Genomic DNA, 18,661 nt, shown 5'->3' with positions numbered 1-18,661 from the left:
ATGCATAAAAATAGTTGATTACTTAATAAAGAATGTTGAAGATAAGTGTACCCCTTTTGGCTTGTCTATGATAAGGATCACCAGTATTAAGTATGCTTTTGCTATTTAACAATATGCATTTAAAATATTTCCAGTGGAATAAATGTAAGTGCTATACACAGCATGGGACATAACAATTACTTACCCTGTAGGCTGGCTCTCAAATTCTTCTGACCACTGCGCTTGAATATCCTCTGTAGAAAGATCTACATCCCGGGTGGTGGCAAAATTGAACTCACTGCCTTCATTTCCATGGAAATAAATGGAGTTCCCATCAGACTGACAGCTATGCTGTAGATAAAAAGAGAGCATGGGGTGTCTGTTGAATTGGTTTTGTAGCTATATCTGTCTTACTCATGTATAATTAGAGTTTTTAGAAAAGTCATCATGTTATTCCCTCTATGGTAGACTCCGAAATCAAAAGAAATTGTTACCTCTTTTTTTTTTGGTCTTGTTTAATTCAATTACAGTTTCTCTCTAGCTTATTAAGTTATCACAAAAAAGGAGTCAAGAGGCCATTTGAGCTTTGCCACCTCAGCCTTCAGTATGAAACAAGAATATTTTAATTGGAATAATTTCCCGTCTTTACCACAGTCCTTGTTGTGGGAATTAAGTGTGATAATGACTTGTCATATATTTTCAATACTGTGGTTACAGGCTAAATCACACTGACCTTTTCAATATTCTATATATTTCTGGCTTGCCATTCAAGCCTTTCACAATTTGTCTATAAATGGGATATGAGCCGAATAGCTTGCTAATCAAAACATGGAATACAGAAAAGGTCAAAGTAATCCCTGATATGATCGTATATTCTCAGCCAGCTTTTGAGTAAAAGTGTGTGACCAGACCTAGGAAGTGCATGATGTCCCCGATGAGGAGCTCGTAAACAACAAACTTTGTTATTCTCCAAAAGAACACCAGGCTTACAAAGAATAAAGAAAAATAATTTTTTGTGATGCTTTTTTTTTAACCTACATTTTTTCAGTTTAAAGTGAATAGTCAAAGGCAAGATCCAACTCTGGAGCTGAGTAAACTGAGTATTTAGTTTTTAAAAATATGATAAGTTTTTGCATTAATCATTTTTTGGTAATGTCACACATAGAGAAATGCTAATAAATGAAAGACCAAACATTCTTTTAAGTTTTATATATTCTTAAAATAGGAATGAAGAAAAATAACTGGACAGAGAGTATCAGTTGGGCCCAGTGACTGTAAGTTCTGCAGGGCAGGGATCATGTCCCTGTATTCCAGGTTTTAGCACAGTGCTTGGCATATGGTAGGAATTCAAAAATATTTGTTGAATAATTCAATAAATGAATAAGTGAATGATACAGTTATGCCTTTCAGGTAATTAATCTGTTATGGAGAACTCATGATGTAGTAAGCATTAAGGAAGGTCCTGGAGGGAAGGGGTTTATAAGAGTATAATAATATCTAATCTTTGCTCTAACAAATTACAGTCTAGTTGATATTTATCAAAGGCAGCATATGGAAAGTGCTAATGAGTGAAGGAAGGTAGGAATCACTGTGTCCAGGGCTGGTCTAGATGAGCAGGCTTCATGTATGAGCAGGTCTTCAATTGGCTTTAAAGGACTGAGAAAAATCCAAGTTGGATGACAAATATGAATAAATTACATAGGTGATAAGTAGGCATAATTTTGAGAATTAGACTGGAGCCTGACTGTAAAGGATCTTAAATGGTAGTCTAAGAGATCTCTGCAATATGCCATCAGCAGTGATGTGCTAAAACAGAGCAGTGATGTGTGCAAAGAAATGTTTTATGACTATTAAACTAATTATGGCAGGTAAAATCAATGGGGAGGGAAATCAGACTTCTATACTGAAAGAGTAAAAAAGCTTCCAGAAGCTTCCAGAAGTTCAAGAGAATTGGAGCATATGATCTTGGGAGAGTCACTTCACAGCACTAAGATGTGAGGCATACCCACTGGGCCTGCCATCAGCTTAGATAATACTGTAGTGTGTGGCAGGTTTCACCTGCCTGAGGCTCTTCTTCACACCACAGTGAGTACAGATTATTCACGGATGTTAAATTGAGCCCATTATATATGATCCTTAACCCACATACATTGATCAAAACTAGGATTCAGTTTATTTAGACAATAGATTTTAGAAGTTCCACTACAAAAAGAAAAGTTGTAACTACATGAAGTGATGGATATGTTAACTAACATTATTGTGGTAATTATTCTGCATTAAGTACATCTATCAAAAAAACCCAAAAAACAAAACAGTAAATAGAAACTGTCAAGCAATGACAAACCCAAGGATCCTCTACTACTATGCACTCTGTAAAGATAATGAATGCTAACTAGAATAACAAAGATTACTTTCCTAATAATAAATCCACCGAGCTCTAAATAGTGGTTTTCACAGTTATCTTCCCATTCTGGAATCCTGAACAACTATGGTCTATGTTTATTTAGAATTAATATAAGGACTCTGACACTGATGCAAATGACATTAGGTCACTGTCCAAGGAAAAGGCATACATGAAATATCTACACATGTGAAAACAGAATAATCTATATTACAATTTAAAAGGATATATTTGTGTAATGAAAAGAGTGACTTGCTTAACATAAAATCTTGGTCATTTCTGGCTAAACATCAATTTAATTATTTCCATTTTGATTCCGTTTACCTCAGAATTGTTTGTTAATATTTTAAGACTCTGTGTTATACATAACTATGCTTTGCTACTCTTCCAAGATTTATATTATTAACATATTTGATGCATATTTTAATTTAGTTGAGATAGAAAGTTTACGTAAGGAAACACATCATTATGAAACTGAATACCATACTGTTAAACTCACTTCACAAAATTAAAATGAGTTGGTGTTTTAGAAAAATTGAAGTTTTTTTTTTAAAGATTTATTTATTATTTATTTATTTTTGGCTGCATTGGGTCTTCGTTGCAGCACACAGGATCGTCATTGCGGTGCGTGGGCTTCTCTCTAGTTGTGGCATGCAGTTTTTCCCTTCTCCAGTTGTGGTGCGCAGGCTCCAGGGCGCGTGGGCTCTGTAGTTGTGGTGCCCGGGCTCCAGAGCGCGTGGGCTCTGTAGTTTGCGGCACTCGGGCTCTCTAGTTGAGGCACGCGGGCTCAGTAGCATGGTGCATGGGCTTAGTTGCCCCGTGGCATGGGGGATCTTAGTTCCCCAACCAGGGATCGAACCCCGCGTCCCCTGCATTGGAAGGCAGATTCTTTACCACTGGACCACCAGGGAAGTCCCTGAAGTATATTTTAAAGGATCTTTTTGTTAGTTATTTGGCTGTTACCAAATACATTTGGTAGTTTAGTAGATCATTTGTAATTATACAACTATTAAAAACTGGCTATCAAACATATTTTTATATTTAATATTGTATCTATATGAAATGATGGATGTTCACTAAACACTGTGTTAATCATTTCATGTATGTTAGTCAAATCATTATGCTGTACACCTTAAACTTCTATGGTGTTGTAGATCAATTATATCTCAATAAAACTGGAAGAAAAAAATTAGCTATCAATATACCTTTCTGTCATTATAACTGCTAGCGCCAGCATATGAAATACAAGTAATATTTACCATAACAAGTATGAAGAAAGCAACCTGAAAAAAATGAACACTCACTTTGAGTGTTAACCAGTTTTCATAATTGCAGAATCTAAAAACTAGGAGGATCTGTCTTTGCCAAGTTTCCATGAAGGACAGCATGGTATAGTTTTTTATATAGTTTATTTTTATAGGGAAGGAGCTGTTCTTCACCAGTTGGCAGTAAAAGGACAATACTCGAAGTCTAAATTCAAACAAACAGGGCAGTGGTTTATAACAGTCAGTGCTGGACTTGCACTGAAACATCTTAACCCTGTCTGTTGAGTTTAGGGGAAGATTCAGAGTCCACTCTATTCTCTCTTCCCAAATGGGCCCAATGCCCTGTTGGGTGTGGAGGGGGAAAAGTATTGCTCTTTGAATGTTTTCTTCGTCATAGTCTTAGTACATCAACACGTTGCTAAAGAAAGTTTGTGACACACCCAAAGTGAAGAGCCACAGCTCAGCGTGCAGTGAATCAAATCCCCTTGTCTCTTAGCAGGATGGGGCTGCCAATTTCTGGGCAGCAGGGCCTGGAGACGCACTGAATGCACACACTACAATGGATGGCTTGCTCTGCTCCCCACCATGCTAAGGAGATCAGGACATAATTTCTGCCTCAGCCATTACGAGTAGAACACATGTTTTCAAGGTTTGGAGTAAGGGTAATATAAGCCAGCTGGGTACTATTGGGACTATAAAATAGGGGATAGCCTCTGCAAAACTGGTGAATTACTGAGTCATTGGAGCAGGAATGGGCAGGAATGGGCCTACCGAGAAGTTGATTATGTATAATCCTTGTATTTAGGAATCCTGGGAAAGATAGGGGGCCAGTTCAGGGTTCTCATTCTGGGGATTCCTACATCAATTACAAGGCTAGTTAGAGTTTTACATTAATTCTACTTTAGAATTGGTCACAGGGGGCTCAGTGTCTTAGTATTGGACTGGTTTCCCAGATGCTCTCCAAACTGAGAATTTATGCCTGACTACATTCAGATTGAGATACAGCCCCTGTGCCTCTGCTTGTTTGAGATTGCATTTCTGCCTCTGAATGGAAATCCACCACCTGTGTGGGTAGGGGTGCTTGAACTTTCCCCTAGAACCCAATTCAATTAATTCAGCACTTACATGTACTGAGGTGATTAAGGTTAGAAAAAAACCCAAAATACTGGAAAACCCAAAAACATTCTTGACAAGGAATGAAAACTCAGTTACTGTTCATCCTCAAGGAGTTTGGGGATTGGAATCAGAAGGCATGTTCCGATGCATTTTCTCTACTGAATGGCTACATGGTTTTGCACAACTCATTTAACCCATGTAGGCCTCAGTTTCTTAGGCTGTGGAATGGGGCCAATAATATCTATTTCCTAGAGACGCTGTTAGAAGCACAAATTATATTATATGTGGAAGTGCTTTTGTGAAATCTCTAAGTGGTATAAAATAATTGTTATTTTATTTCTAAATATGCACTTTTCCAAAAATTTCTAAATATGCAGTATTATATTCCCTTTGCAGTATATACCCTTGGCAGTAGGTTATAGAGAAATAGAATATTTAAATCTATTTTAAATTGTTTCTCATTAGACTAATCACTAAAATTCCTCAGATCAACTTAAAACCTTTAGTAAAATGTAAAAGAATATGTTGCACAATACAATATGGTAAAATACTGCAAACATTCATTCATTTTCAGGGCATACTGAGCCATCAATTAGAACTTCAAAAGTTCTCCAAATTTTGGCAGATTACCAAACATTTTCCTTAGGAAAACTTAATAATGCAAGATGTCTGCTGCCACTTTTCTTACAGGTGAAATGTATAACATCTATGTATTTATGTTAAAGATCCAAACAAAAAGTGAACTGAAAGTATGAAAAGAATTTCAGAAAATTGCTCTCAGTGATTTTAATACCCAGTTGTTTTTGTTCAGCATCTATTCAAACTCATGTCATTTGTGAGACAATTAAAATCTAAACAACTTCATAAGACAGTTAAATGTCTAACTCTGTGAGATATATGAGCTTTAATATGATAAGAAGAATACTTTGGAATTCAGGGCTACTTTATTTTGAGTATGGTAAAAATATAGCAGGTTTTCTTGAGTAAATAATTACAAATAACATGTGACTTCCTGAGTCTTAGCTTTTTATTTTTTTTACTGTTGTATTGGAGACAGTTTTAATAACTGAAACGCCCAGCATAAATGAGGGTACAAGAAAACAAGACTCTATTGGTTAGGATATAAATTGACAGGATTATTTTGGTTCAATAATTTGGCAGTAACTATTTTAAAATTTTAGTGTTTAATGCAACCTTACCCAGAAATTCTACTTCTAGGTATCTATGCTATAGACAAAAATAGCATGAGTGCTTGAAAATATATGTACAAGGCTGTTTACCACAGCATTTCTTGTTATAGAAAAAGAAGAGGACAAATTTCCATAAATAAGGAATACTTAAATGAATCATAGTAGAGCCACATGATGAAATACTACACAGCCATGAAAAAGAACAAAATTGATCTGGAAGGTGGATGAGCCGCTATCTTAAGTGGAAAATACAATTAACAGAACATATTATCATGTGAGTCTTAGCTGTTTTTTTTTTTTCATAGTGAAATCAAGTACAGTTTTATTTGAGTCTTCACTTTTGACTGACTTATGGTGAGTATATATCAGGTAATTAAGAATTTATTTTTGGTAAAATAAAGGTATAAATTCTGCAGATGGCTCTATATATTTCTTTCTATCCCTAGCCTTCCTAATTACATTAATGGTGATGTTAATTATCATTATTTTTACTTCATTATTTTAGCACTGACCAATGACAGTTTTTTAAATCACTTAAATATCATCCTTATTTGTTTCCATCTGTCAATCAAAAATATTTTTCTACTTTGCTGTTAAATGGGTTTCCTTTACTTGAAAAGCAGAACACATTGTAACTGACAAGAATTTGCCATTCAGAAAAGCATCAACAGGAAACATCAGTGAAAATTCCTCAATATAACAAGTCTTTGGCCACAATTCAGGATAGCATTTTTCTAAGGCTGCTGCTCCCTATACTCTGCTGAAAATGTTAATGACTTCACCTCTGTACTTGTAAAAGTACTTACAATGCCTTCACCATAGTTTAATAAGGTTTTCATCAAAGATGAACACTGAGGTACCTCTTAATGTTATCTCCCTGGGGTCTAATGGCCCTGATGATTCTTTCAGACATCTGTAGCCTTACAATTTATTTTTGACGATATCCTTTTAGTTGGAATGAGTATATTGGGCATTTGGGCAATGCCAGCTTGCAGAGAGCTGGTGGCAGATGGAATGAAATCTGCCTGGTATGCCTTCCCCTCCACATGAGCAGAGAGCCATCCATTTCCTCCATTAAGGAGTTGTCACTCAGCCCACCCAGCTGGAAGACCATTTTTGATAGCCAAGCTGGCTGGTGGCAGACAATTCAGATACAAAGCGCACTTTAAAAGGAGCTAAAACATCATTTGTAGGAAAATTGAAAATGCACGGCTTCCACCACAGCCAATTTTTTAATGACTGTAATATTTTAAGTGATTATTTTTGCCACTTCAGATTGCTCCTTAGAGAGGAGAGGTTTTTAAATTAAAATCTAGGCAACGCATAACAGTTGAGATATGAGGAGCAGAGGAAAGAGAAATAAGATGAATAAAATTAATTAAAATGGCATTGTTGGCAGAGCCATAAATTAGCCACTGTCTGGCTGGAAATAAAATATATGGGTATAGGAGTTTCTGGATTAAACTGGGATGTATGACTGAGTGACTAGAAATGGACTGACCTACAGCCTACAAATCATTGTGTTTCCTAAGCCTTTCAACATGCTATAGCTATTATCATATAGAAATATATATATTTCCTACATCCTGGTTCAATGGTCTTTAATGGTACAGACTTTCATGCTTATAAAAAAAAATAGGAAGAGAATGATTTCTCTCATGAGGCAAAATGAATTTCTGTCATTTTCCACACATTCAATTTCTAGGTAATTTAATGCCAGTTAAAAAACTGAAAACTTGGCTATGAACACAGTCCAGGTGCAGGAGGGCTGAAGTGCATTTTCTCTAGTCAACACAATAGATTCAACCACAGTGAGCGAATTTTAGGGAGCTTAAAGAGTGTTTCTTTCTCATTATTTTATGGATTCATTAAGCATTTGAACCACTTTGTACTACGATTCATAAAGATTCAATTCATGGTATATTTTGTAACAAGTGTGTAATTATTTGGCAATAGTTATGACAACTCTAAAATGGCAATAGTGACAGATTTGAATTGGAGTAATGAGAGAAAGAATAACTGTGTAAAATTCCATAGGGCAGTTGTTAACCTTGTCTGTAGGGATCAACTTAACTTTCACAGAGTCTGAAGTTTTCAGACTGGCCTCCTCAAATTAAGGCCAAGAATGCCAGGCGCAACGTGGGAGGCTGCAAGATAGTGAGGAACAAAAGGGTTGGGGCTTTATAATACAACGTAGTTGGCTTTGAAAATCAAAGCTGTTTGATCTTGGAGAAGCCACTTAACCTCTCTGAGCCTCTATATTTTCATCTGTGAAATGGGGCAATTGTGAGGATTAGATGAGATAGTGTAAGTAACATGCTTATTCTAAAGACTGATGAATCTTAGGAAATCAGTAAATGCTAATTCCCTTCCTTCTTTCGTCCCCTATCTTCATTCATTTATTTAAAAAACCTTACCTTAATGAGTGCCACTATGCAAATAATTGGGCTATGTGCTGTGCTAAGTACAAAGATGATGGGTAATGTTACTATGTTTTGGATGTTCAGATAGAATAAAATAAATTTCACATTGAATAACATATTAACTTAATTAGTGATTAAATGTGTCAGCTTCAGACCATAAACAAACAAGAAAAGGGTGCATAGTCAAGGACGCTCTGGGGATTTGTTTGAATGGTTATTTTTAGTAGAATTTATCGAAATTATTTGTTTCTGTGTTACTGCCACTCTTGTCATGGTGATTTGGCTCAATTCCATGTTTCACTAATGCTATTCCACATTAATTACTGTACAAATAGGCCTTATTGGGGGGAAACTGTGAAAAGCACACTACTTACGTTTAACCCTTCATCCCCAAAGTACTCTTATTAGCTTAAAATATATTCTGGCTCATTCTACAACATCATGTACCCACCTCTTGGGGGAAACATGACAATAAGAGCAATGCAATCCAAAGTGAAGAACACCCCAAGCAAAGGGAATTTACAGAGACAGCATGCAATTAACCAAGCTGGAATCCGGCCAGAAAATCATAGGTAACATTCTGATTCTTAATGGAAAAAGACGTGGGAACATGGTCTCGCCACAAGTCTTACTGAGCTCAGGTTTATCCTCATTAGAAAACTGGTACTCAAATCCCTCAAGTTACAGACCAGATAGTTTCCAGTACAGCGATTTGCAAAGCACATTTCTGGAAAGCATATCTGATTTCCTCCTGTTTGTCCTTACATTCTAAAAAAAGAAAATCACTGAATGGATTTTTGAAACCTTTTTCTGGGGTGCCCAATTCATGGAAGACAAGTTAGGCATTATAGTAGGCAGATACTGCTCTGCCAGGGGATTATATTCCCAAAAAGCACATTTAAAAATAAATTCTGCTTTGAATGTGATCATCCCTTTCACCATTTGTCTTTGACTTTTTTCACTAGCCTCGACTTGTGTTAAGACTACATTTTCAGACAAATAAATTTACATTTTTTTCATAATTTGGATATTATAACCTTTATTCTCCATTAGTGACTCAACAATTTGTGACAATAGTATTAGACAGGTGACAGCAGAATTCCAGAATGAAAGCTCCAATTTTTATTCAGGACTGGAGATCTGCCTAGTGTCCACTGGGACAAGGAATTTGGCAAATGCATAATGTACAAGAGCTATAAGAAAATTAATAGACTCTCTTGCTCTGACTTAATTCTTCTCCTTAATGGGTTGTTCATTCACCTGATGGCTGTTGTCTTCATTAGGGCCTTTTGGTGTTTGTTCAACTAGGAAAATTGACACTATCATTGGATATTTATCAACAGTAAATGGAGGAGAGAGGAAGCAGTCTAACTGGAAGTAGAAATACTTCTAAATTCTGTATACTTAGTTACTCCCAATCCTTGGCACACATCTGCAAAATATCATAATTTACTTTTTAAGAAAATTTCTTTTAAATACATTTGAGCGCAGCCTATTCTAAAGGACAAACCTTCACAACAGAATCTGTGACATTTAGTACTGATTTACTTCTCAACACAAGTTGACATAAAAGTGTAAAAGGAGTAATCTGGAATTCTTTGCTATCCATACAATGAACTAGGGTAATAAACAGAAAAAGATTAGCAGGTGCAGGCACAGCAATCAGAGTGGGAAGATTTCTTAAAAATAAAAAATACGAGGAACAGCACATATCTCCTAGTGATCTGCACTTAATCTGTGGGTCAATTCCAGAGTTGACAGAAGCCAGTGATTTATGCCTTTGCAAGCTGAGGGTAACCAGGCTAGCTGAGCAGATATAAACATTTATTAACAGTGAGTGAGCAAAGTGTGCTCTCTCTCTCTCTCTCTCTCACACACACATACAGATTTCAAGGAGTTGTGGATGATTCATGCTTTCAAAATACAAATTTTGGCTGCCACCAAAGATGGGAGTGAACAAACAAAAAAAATGAAGCAGCTGCTTGACCAATATTTACCTCCATGGCACATTGATCCATCTGGAAATTTTGCTTCATTGGGTACTATTAAAAGATGAAGAAAACAGAAAAAACAAAAACCAAAAAATCTGCTCATAGCTCTTTCCAAATCATTTGTTCCTGGGTTCTCCTCTGAGTACTTTCCTGACCTTTGCAGCTCTTCTCTCTAAGGGTGAGTTACAGAAAGCAGGTAGCTGTAGCAGCTCCAGGCTGACCCTTTAAAATCTTACATTTAGTGTTTTTCTTTGAACTTGAAATTAAGGACATTTTCAGATTGCAGGATGTGTTTTTGAGGAGTTGGGAAGAGATGACTTTGATGGATTTGTCCAGATGTTTTAAGAATGACTAAGGACAATTAAGCACTAAGTACTCAGGGTCTTTACAGACGTGCAATGTTCACCTACCATAGGTATAAAACTTGGAGGATAAGGCCTTCCTCATAGTGCTGGCACCTACAGATGATTCATGAAATGCCACCATTACTACTGCTGCTGCTGCTACTACTACTTATAATTATGGTTGTTATTATTATTAGTTATTATCCAGTATCCATGCTACTCAATGGAGAAGGATATGAGAATCCTACCCAAGGTGAAACATTGATTCTTGATTCTATATGTCTTAAATGGAAGGGGCCAAAACATTCATTTCCCTTAAACCTTGATGACAAAACCAAGACCATTTGCAAAGACTTGGAGCACCAGAAGTTGCCCTGAGATTAATCATTCCCCCATTTCAGGCAGGAAGAACGTGCCTCTCACTATTAAATGTGGCAAAACACCCACAGCCATCTGATAGAGAGCGGTGCTGTCAGGGGATGGCAGCTGTGGCAGCGACAGCCAATTCTAGCAACTGCAAATGATGGATTAACAGAGTATATTCTGTATCTTTAGAATAGAAACAACTGACACAAATAATTCTTGATTAGTTTAGAAATTGTATACAAAAGTAATTTTAAAAAAGGATGCAATATTCTGTAAAAGAAGGAAATACCATCGTAACTAATAATTAAGACAGGTGTTTCTCTATCAAGTGGGTTCAGGCTCCTTGCCTTGCTGAGTCCACAATGGACTTACTGTGGAGACTGCTAATGAGGCTGGTGCTCTGGCTAGCTTTCTGACTTGCGGTACTAGATTTATTGGCATTTAGAGCCCCACCTATTTGGTTGTGAACAGAGAGGGCTGCTTAGGGATTCATGGGAAATAAAAAAATTATGATGGTAATTAGAAGCACGATAAGAATGTAGTGTCCCTTTTTTCACATGGGCAGGTTCTCTGGAAAAACACTGGAAGCTGAGTCAGGCAAGGCCATGAACTTGTAAAGAGAATGGAGGAGAAACACAGATGGCTGTCGAGGAAGAACATATTAATTCTGTAACCTCTTACAGTCCTCTTCAGCTTACCAATCCAAATAAAAAAGCGCAACAAACATAAGGTCAGGTTCTACATTAAAAGCCGATACTGCTAGACATCTACTTCATATTAATTACTAAAGAGCCAACAGATGGTAATGGCCTTCTACCAGCCCAGGGCAGATTTAAACTGGTGACCTATAATTGCAGTTCTCCAGATCACATAACTCCTTAAGTTAATTACTCCATTTGGTCTTCTATCGTTCTGCCCTACTTGAGATAAACAAGGACAGGCTCAGATGAAATGAATTAAATAGTAACAAAGAAATTGAAAAAAAAATCTAAAGAAGGAGAAATATGTATTATGAATGCCAGTGACTCATTTTTATCTTTCCTATTTGACCTGCCACCCTCAAACATTATTTTCAACATCAACTGGACAGTTTACGTACTCACTACTCTCTATTACCTTATTTTATGAACAGTAGCACTTAAAAAAATCACTTGTTAATAAAGAAAACTAATATTAATATTATAATTACATGAATGTCATTTCAACTTAATTCCAGAGGAAACTATTTCTTATTTTGATTGCCAAAGTTACATCTACGGGCAATACTTGTGTCCAACCTAATCAATTTACTGCATTTGATTTTGATATTACTTTAATGACATATAAGGATGACATAATTTGTGAGTTCTGTATTTTTTCTATCCTATCCCCCCCCATTGGAGCTATCAGCTCAATCCTTTGCCTTTTACATATTTTTCTCCATATTCACTTCCCTGTAGAGTTTATTTGTTCTTAAAGTTTTCAATGAAAAGGACACATACTTATTTAGCCCTTTATATATGCCAGGCACTGTTCTAAGGGTTTTACATGTACCTTCTTATTTAATTATCACAACATGAGATGGATACTATTACTATCCCTGTTACAGGTGAGGACACCAAGGAACCAAGAGGTTAAGTAACTTGCCCAAAACCACATGGCTAATAAACTGTGAAACCAAGATTTGAACCCAGTTAAGCCCATTTTCTTAACAGTTGTGCTATATCCAGTCCCATTCACAATATTTTTAGCTGCCTGCATGTCATCACTGAATATAAAATTTATTTTCTTTCCCCACAAACTAGATCTTGATATTTTTTCAGCTTTTCATTTGTTCAATTAGCACAATGTATCATGTGCCAATACTGGAGATTCAAAAATGGTAGAAACAGTTCCTGAGCTTAAGAAGCTAACACGCTAACCAGGGAGACAGAAACATAACTACAAAGCAATGTTGTAAACACTCTCATAGACGTATATTTACGGCATAACAGAATGTTGAAATGGAACTAGGTTAGTGTTGGATTTGGTTAAGGTGCCAAGAAAATAGGTAGCAACTGCTCCACATTCCAAAGAGAGGTAATGGACCAACTATAAGGACTTAGCAAAAGAGGCGGTAAAATGGCTTAGCCACTTACTCAAATTGAGAGCACACAAACCTGAAGCTGAAGTATGTAGGCAGCTGGAAAGCAGAGAGATGATTCCTTTAGAGAGGGTTGTTGGTGAACTGTGGGTCACACCCATGCCCTTGTCAGGGGAGGAGGGTACCTTCCCCTTGCCTCAAGCCTGGTGCTCAGGACTTCAAGAACACCCCTTGGAAGGGATGCTGTAAGGGCTTAGACTAGTGCCTGGGGCTGCCTGGCAGGTAGCTGGGTAACAAGAGGGCTGCACTTCAAAGTAATTAACTTCTCTTCTCCCAATGATGGATTCAAGGTGAATGTTTACCATAGACTACAATTGGGCCCATGTACACAAGAGGCAGTCTGGTTTGTCTAAGATCCTGCCCCCAAGGTCTTCCTGGAGGGGCAAGGACCCTTAGAAGAAAGAGGCTGAGGTCATGAGTCAGAGGCCCAGTGGCTAGGAGTAGAAGTAGACATGACCTGAGAGATGCATTGGGGAGCTACAGGTGAGAAATCCCCAGTTCTGCTGAAAAGTAGGGGCATTTCCAAAGAGCTTTTTGGTAGAACCAAGAGAGAGCCAGCTTTGATCACTTGCCAGACCAAGGGATCAATAATTCCAGCTTACAGCGTCTGCCTCTTGATTCTTCTCCTGCCTCCTGACCCAGCCCCGGGTGGTTCAGAGGCTAAAATTCATGGCGGTTAGCGAGGAGGGAGAAGGAGCTGACCTCTATCTCTATTCCTACTCAGCAGACCTAAGCTGGAGGAGAGAAGCTATGGGCGAAGCTTGGAGTTTGCATTATTACGGTGAACTGTGTGGTATTTGTTATGGAACGGAGACTGGGGACTAAAGTGATTGATTGCTTTTTTGGTCTATCAGTAGTCTTGGGACCTGCCTTAGGTTTGTGCAAAAAGGACAGAGATTAAAAAAGCTGTCTGAATGAATGTGAATGGTCACTAGTGAGGAAGAAAGAATGTTTTTTTGTAGCCAGTCTCCAACCTCAAGTCCTGCTTATTCAACCTCATGGTTATAGCAGCACAGAGAGGAGCCAGATGTTAACTATGCAAAACTTCACCCAGACAATGACATTTGAACTGGGCCCTGAAGGATGCTGGGGAATGACTAGGCATAGAAAAAAGAAAGGTGGAAAAGCCTGTCTAAAGGGGTCGAAGTGTGAAATTCTGTGTTGTATTTGTGAGGCTGGCGCACAGGGGAGCAGGAGATGAGGATGAAAAGTTAGGCTGGGCCGAGACTGGAAATGGCCTTGAATTACATGCTAGGGAGTTTGGCTTGTCTCCTCTAGGCCTACACAGGAAGCCATCAAAGGTCTTGAGTATGGAGGGTGCATGATGTAATTTCTTTTAATGAATGACCGTGTCATTTTTTGTCAGTGGCATCCCTTTGTATGATCCTTGACTCCAACATCCTCGTCACAGGAAGTCTGCTACCATGAGACTGTTGATTTCTCTTTCTTTAGTGTCCCCCTGTTCTCACTCTATTTCACCTTCCCTATAGGTTACTGCAAATGCCTCCTACCTCCATATGGAAAATATTTTAATACTCCTTTCTCCTTAAGTTCACTTTAGGTCAGCAGTGGTGGACCAGTAACTATGATTGTGAAAATAAAATCAGCTGTTGTAGTGTGGAAGAAAAGGAAGCAACCAGTGCTTGGCCTGAACTTACTAAATTCTGATGTATCAAAATCTGTCACCCAGAGAAAGGAATATATAGTACAAATGGAATAAAGCTGGGGCAAGATCAAGAAATACGAGAAAAACAAGAATCTTTCAGCCTAGAGCCAGAGAGTGATGGTGAAGAAAATAGGCAGATAAATTAACAAATAGATGATGGGAAGAAACACAGGACCAATAGGGAGCATGTCAGTTTATATTTACTACTTGTAAGAGCAAAGTTATGTGGAGCTGAGAGCAAGAGTTCTGAAGTCGGATTCCTGTATTTGAACCCTGGCTCTGCCACTGGAAAAGGGGCATTCTGGACAAGTTACTCAACACCTCCATGTCCACTTTCCAAATCTGTAAAATGGGGCTAATAAAGCACATTTTTATAGGTTTATAAAGATCAACTATATGACTATACATATATAATCTAATCTAAACATATATACATATATAACTATACATATATAATCTCACACGCACATCTGGAATAGCAAGTCCCTAGAATAATAAGCGAATGATAAAAAGTAGCTGTTGGGACTTCCCAGGTGGCACAGTGGTTAAGAATCTGCCTGCCAACGCAGGGGACACGGGTTCGATCCTTGATCTGGGAAGATCCCACATGCCGCGGAGCAACTAAGCCCGTGCGCCACAACTACTGAGCCTGCGTGCCTAGAGCCCATGCTCTGCAACAAGAGAAGCCACCGCAATGAGAAGCCCGCGCACTGCAACAAAGAGTAGCCCCCGCTCTCTTCAATCGCTTGCCGCAACTAGAGAAAGCCCATGTGCCCCAATGAAGATCCAATGCAGCCAAATCAATAAATAAATAAATGAGGAAATTGTTCACATTCAGAGCAATTAAAAAAAAAAAGTAGTTATTATTATTTAACCAAAGAGTATCCTATCTGTGCTTGGACACTTTTCCTGGAATAAACTCTACTTTGTAATGACGCACACTTTCTTGATTGCTGTTAGACTCGATCTTCGATTTAGTTAAGATATAAACATCTTGGAGAGTTTTAATGAATATAGAAAAGATAACGTATAGGTTGAACAAACAAACATTACCCTCAAAACTAAAAAGTCCAAAATAAAGCAATGTTCAAAACATGTCCTATGACCAATAGGAACATCGAGATATGCTTTCTAATTGGTTGTATTCGGTTTTCATCTCAGAGGCCACCCAGTAAAGGAACAATATTTGGTGGAGAAATTGCATACAATTTAAATGAACAATTATTATTTCTAGAACTCCAAATCACTTGGCAAAAGCAATTTTTTCATGCTTAGATGTTTGAGGTAAAAAGCAAAAGGTCGGTCATGCAAATGAGTTAAAATGACAAACTCTTAGATTTTATCATTGCACTTATTTGAAATTTTAAAAAGAAATATCAGAGGGACTTCCCTGGTGGCCCAGTGGTTACGAATCCACCTTCCAATGCAGAGGACGTGGGTTCGATCCCTGGTCGGGGAACTAAGATCCCACATGCCGTGGGGCAACTAAGCCTGCGTGCCACAACTACTGAGCCTGCACGCTCTAGAGCCCATGTGCCACAACTAGAGAGCCTGTGAGCCACAACTACTGAGCCCACACGCCACAACTAGAGAGAAACCTGCGCATTGCAACGAAGAGCCCTCCTGCCACAACGAAAGATCCTGCATGCCGCAACTAAGACCCGATGCAGCCAAATAAATTAATTAATTAAAAATAAAAGAAACATCAGAGACAAGCTTCTACTTGATAGCCAAAGACCCTGGTATAAATCATTACTACAATGACCTTTTTCTTAGTAGGCCTAGGTAACTAGGCAAGTCTCAAACGTGTGATTAGTAAGCTTATGAGTAAGATGAGAGACCACAAAGCAAAAGTATACTCCACACAAGGTTGTAATTTAAGTAACCATCACTATGAAGCAAAACCACACTTCATGCATTTTTATCATGGGTGGTACCAAAGTACAGTGCATTAAGGCACCAAAAAGCTAATTAGATTAGTATAATGATGACTTACAAAACAAGGCATAAAAAGTACATTTATATAGTAAAGGGAACTGAGACCAAATAATCACCAATGATTATCACGGGAAAAGGATGTGAATCCCAGGCCCTGAGGTCTCCATGTGTTTCCTGGGTTTCTTCTTGCCAATGTTGAACAGTGACAACAGAAATACTTCTCTTAATCAAGTAGTAGTGGGATATGACATGGGATATCCTTACAAAGGTTCTTTTCCATACCCATATGGAAGGCATCCATGGACTCTCTTTAAAGGAACCAAAGTTTTAGAGTCTTTGTCAAAACAAATTTCCATAAGGTTTACTGGGTGTTTTCTCATGCTGAGCAAAGATGATGCCTGTTCCTAATGCTAGTCAATTGGTGTAACTTCATCAACTTAAAACAAAACATCTAGAGTTTGATTTGTTAAGCAACAAGTTATTGTGTCAGGGGAGTTTCCTAAAAAGGTGAAGGTTTTCTAAATAATTTGGAACCATTTTGAACCATGTTTCTAGAATTCAAATAAATTATTAAAATGAGATGAGCATCTTAGATCTTTATATTCTGCTTGGGACTCCTCCTGTGACCTCACCCCCATGCAGCACAGGATTTTTTTTTGTACCAGTGAGTCACATTTTAAAAAATTCTCCAATCTGCATCTGTACTTTATTTGTTATACTGGAAACTTGAGAGAGTCCAGTTGAGGGTCTAATGGTATTTTAAAATATCGCCTAGGCACAATTTCTTACTCTACACACTCTCTGGACAGACAAGCCATGATTTCAATTCTCATTCAAAAGGTTGATAATTGCCAATTTTGGATCTTCCTCTGAGTTTCTGATCCATACATCTAACCTCCCACCAGATGTTTCTTCTTGCCTGCCCCCAGGATTATCAAAATCAACATGTCCAAGGTGAATTCAGCTCCTGTAATCCTGTTCCTCTTCCTGTTTCAACAAATGGCATCGTTGTTGAAACAATGATGCCCAAACCTTGTCGTTGACACCTCCCACTCCATCATCATCTCAGTCAGTCCCCAATCTTCTCCATTTCCTCCTAAAAATCTCTGAATCCATCCATATTTTCCCATCATCTCTCCCCTACTTCTGGTCAATGTGATCGCCCATTGGACTACTGTTTGCAGCCTTCTATTTGGTTTTCCTTCCATTCTGTCCTCCATCCTCGAAGGGATATTTCAAAACTCAGATCTAATTATCTGACTCTTATTCAGAGTACTTCAGCGACTCCCTATCAACTTTAGGATAAAGTTCAAACTCTACAGCAGCTTTCAAGACCTTTAAGGTTTCATCACTGGCCATATCTTCAGACTTTATCACAAGTCTCAACTCAAAATCTGTTAGACAACTATTTGGAACATTGTCCAAGGCCTCTGCTTTGTGCTATCACCTTCCAGCCTTTATGTATGTGATTTATGATTCTAGAAACACTATTCCTCCCTCCTGGCCAATTTGAAATTACCCTTCATTCTCTGCTTGGATCCCTATTCTCTTGGATAGTCTTCTTAATCCCTCAAGTCTGGATTTGGTACTGTATGTTGTATTTCCACAGCACTCTAAACTTTCCCAGCAAATCAACAACGATGCTATTTTGCACATGCATGTTGACATGTCTAACTCCCCACTAAACTGACAGCCAGTGAAGGGAAGAGACATATCTGCCTTTTTGTGGTTATATTCTCTAGGTTCAGCCCAGTACATGGCACCATGGATTCTCAAAAATACTTGTTAAAGGGATGAATAAATGAATGATTTTCCATGCTTACAAGGGAGGGTAAAGTAATATTACCTATTCTTTTAATA

At 37.9% G+C, this 18,661-nt stretch overlaps 1 protein-coding gene across 1 annotated transcript in view; it reads right to left on the bottom strand.

Moving 5' to 3' along the window:
* Positions 1 to 18,661, bottom strand: part of RELN (reelin) — a 535,801-nt gene that overhangs the window by 206,790 nt on the left and 310,350 nt on the right. The window contains exon 11 of the mRNA XM_061197622.1: positions 185 to 330. Within this exon, the coding sequence (XP_061053605.1) occupies positions 185 to 330 (146 nt within the window). The remainder of the gene's footprint in view (positions 1 to 184; positions 331 to 18,661) is intronic.

This window comes from Eubalaena glacialis, chromosome 8 (genome assembly GCF_028564815.1).
Source record: "Eubalaena glacialis isolate mEubGla1 chromosome 8, mEubGla1.1.hap2.+ XY, whole genome shotgun sequence".
In the NCBI taxonomy this organism is placed as follows: domain Eukaryota; kingdom Metazoa; phylum Chordata; class Mammalia; order Artiodactyla; family Balaenidae; genus Eubalaena; species Eubalaena glacialis.
Note: the sequence above shows the minus strand (reverse complement) of the source record. Positions and strands in the feature narration are given on the sequence as shown.